General features: G+C 64.5%; 1 protein-coding gene across 1 annotated transcript in view; it reads right to left on the bottom strand.

Annotated features, from left to right (window-relative positions):
* Window positions 1–582, bottom strand: part of CD5 (CD5 molecule) — a 29,330-nt gene extending 28,748 nt beyond the window's left edge. Inside the window, exon 1 of the mRNA XM_011971102.1 lies at window positions 362–582. Within this exon, the coding sequence (XP_011826492.1) occupies window positions 362–416 (55 nt within the window). The 5' untranslated portion in view covers window positions 417–582. The remainder of the gene's footprint in view (window positions 1–361) is intronic.
* Window positions 583–848: the final 266 nt, after the last annotated feature.

The following is an 848-nucleotide window of genomic DNA, read 5'->3' as shown; positions in this document are numbered from 1 at the left end:
GGGGACTCTGCAGAGGGAGGCCTGTATGCGCTGCTAAAATCCAACTCAGCCTAGGAATCAAGTTGTCTGGGCCCCATCGGATGCGGGTCCCCCCTGCAGTCTCTCTTGCACTGGAAGGGTAAAGCAGGGCTCTCAACAGCGCAGGAGAGAGGCAAGGTTGTGCTCCTGGTGGGTGGGACATGCAGGGCAGAGGGCCAAGTTGCAGCTGGGCAGTGGGGGCAGGCCGGGATCCCAGTGGCCCCAAATCTCCACAACGCTCCAGAGGGGTGACATGTGGACCCCAGAGTCAGCCTCGGGTAAAACTGGGATCTCCCTCCTTGCGAGCCCGGATGTTCGCAGGACACCCGGAAGGGGTACTCACCCAGCATTCCCAGCAGGTACAAGGTGGCCAGCGGTTGCAGAGACCCCATGGGCATGGTCTCTGGCCTTCTCTTGCCTCAGCCTGGGCAGCTCGGCACTGCAGGTGAGGATGTCTGGCCCGGTGTCTCGCTCTCAGAGAGGGAGAGGGCGGGGCGGCATGCTCAGGGAGGGGTGGGACGGGGAGCAGGCAGTGTGGGGCCTGCGTCACCCATGTTTGAAGTTGAACTGTCAACTTCCTCCTGGCAAAACCACCTGCCCCTGTTTGAATGGCAGCCCTGGCCTCTGCCAGCTTCCTGCCCAAGGTACCCGGGGCTGGGGCAGTGCTCTCGGCCACCCCCACACAGGACAAGGCCACGCATCCTGGAGGGACAGGGCTGCAGGGAGTGGGGACCCTGAGGGGGTTATGGAGGGTGAAGGCCTGGCTGCAGCTGAGGGCTGGGCTGAGGACAGGCGTCCCTGAGGCAGGGGTCCGGGCGGGGAGAGGCGGG

This window comes from Mandrillus leucophaeus, unplaced genomic scaffold (assembly GCF_000951045.1).
Source record: "Mandrillus leucophaeus isolate KB7577 unplaced genomic scaffold, Mleu.le_1.0 Scaffold986, whole genome shotgun sequence".
NCBI lineage: Eukaryota > Metazoa > Chordata > Mammalia > Primates > Cercopithecidae > Mandrillus > Mandrillus leucophaeus.
The sequence above is the reverse complement of the archived record's forward strand: the minus strand, read 5'-3'. Positions and strand labels throughout refer to the sequence as shown.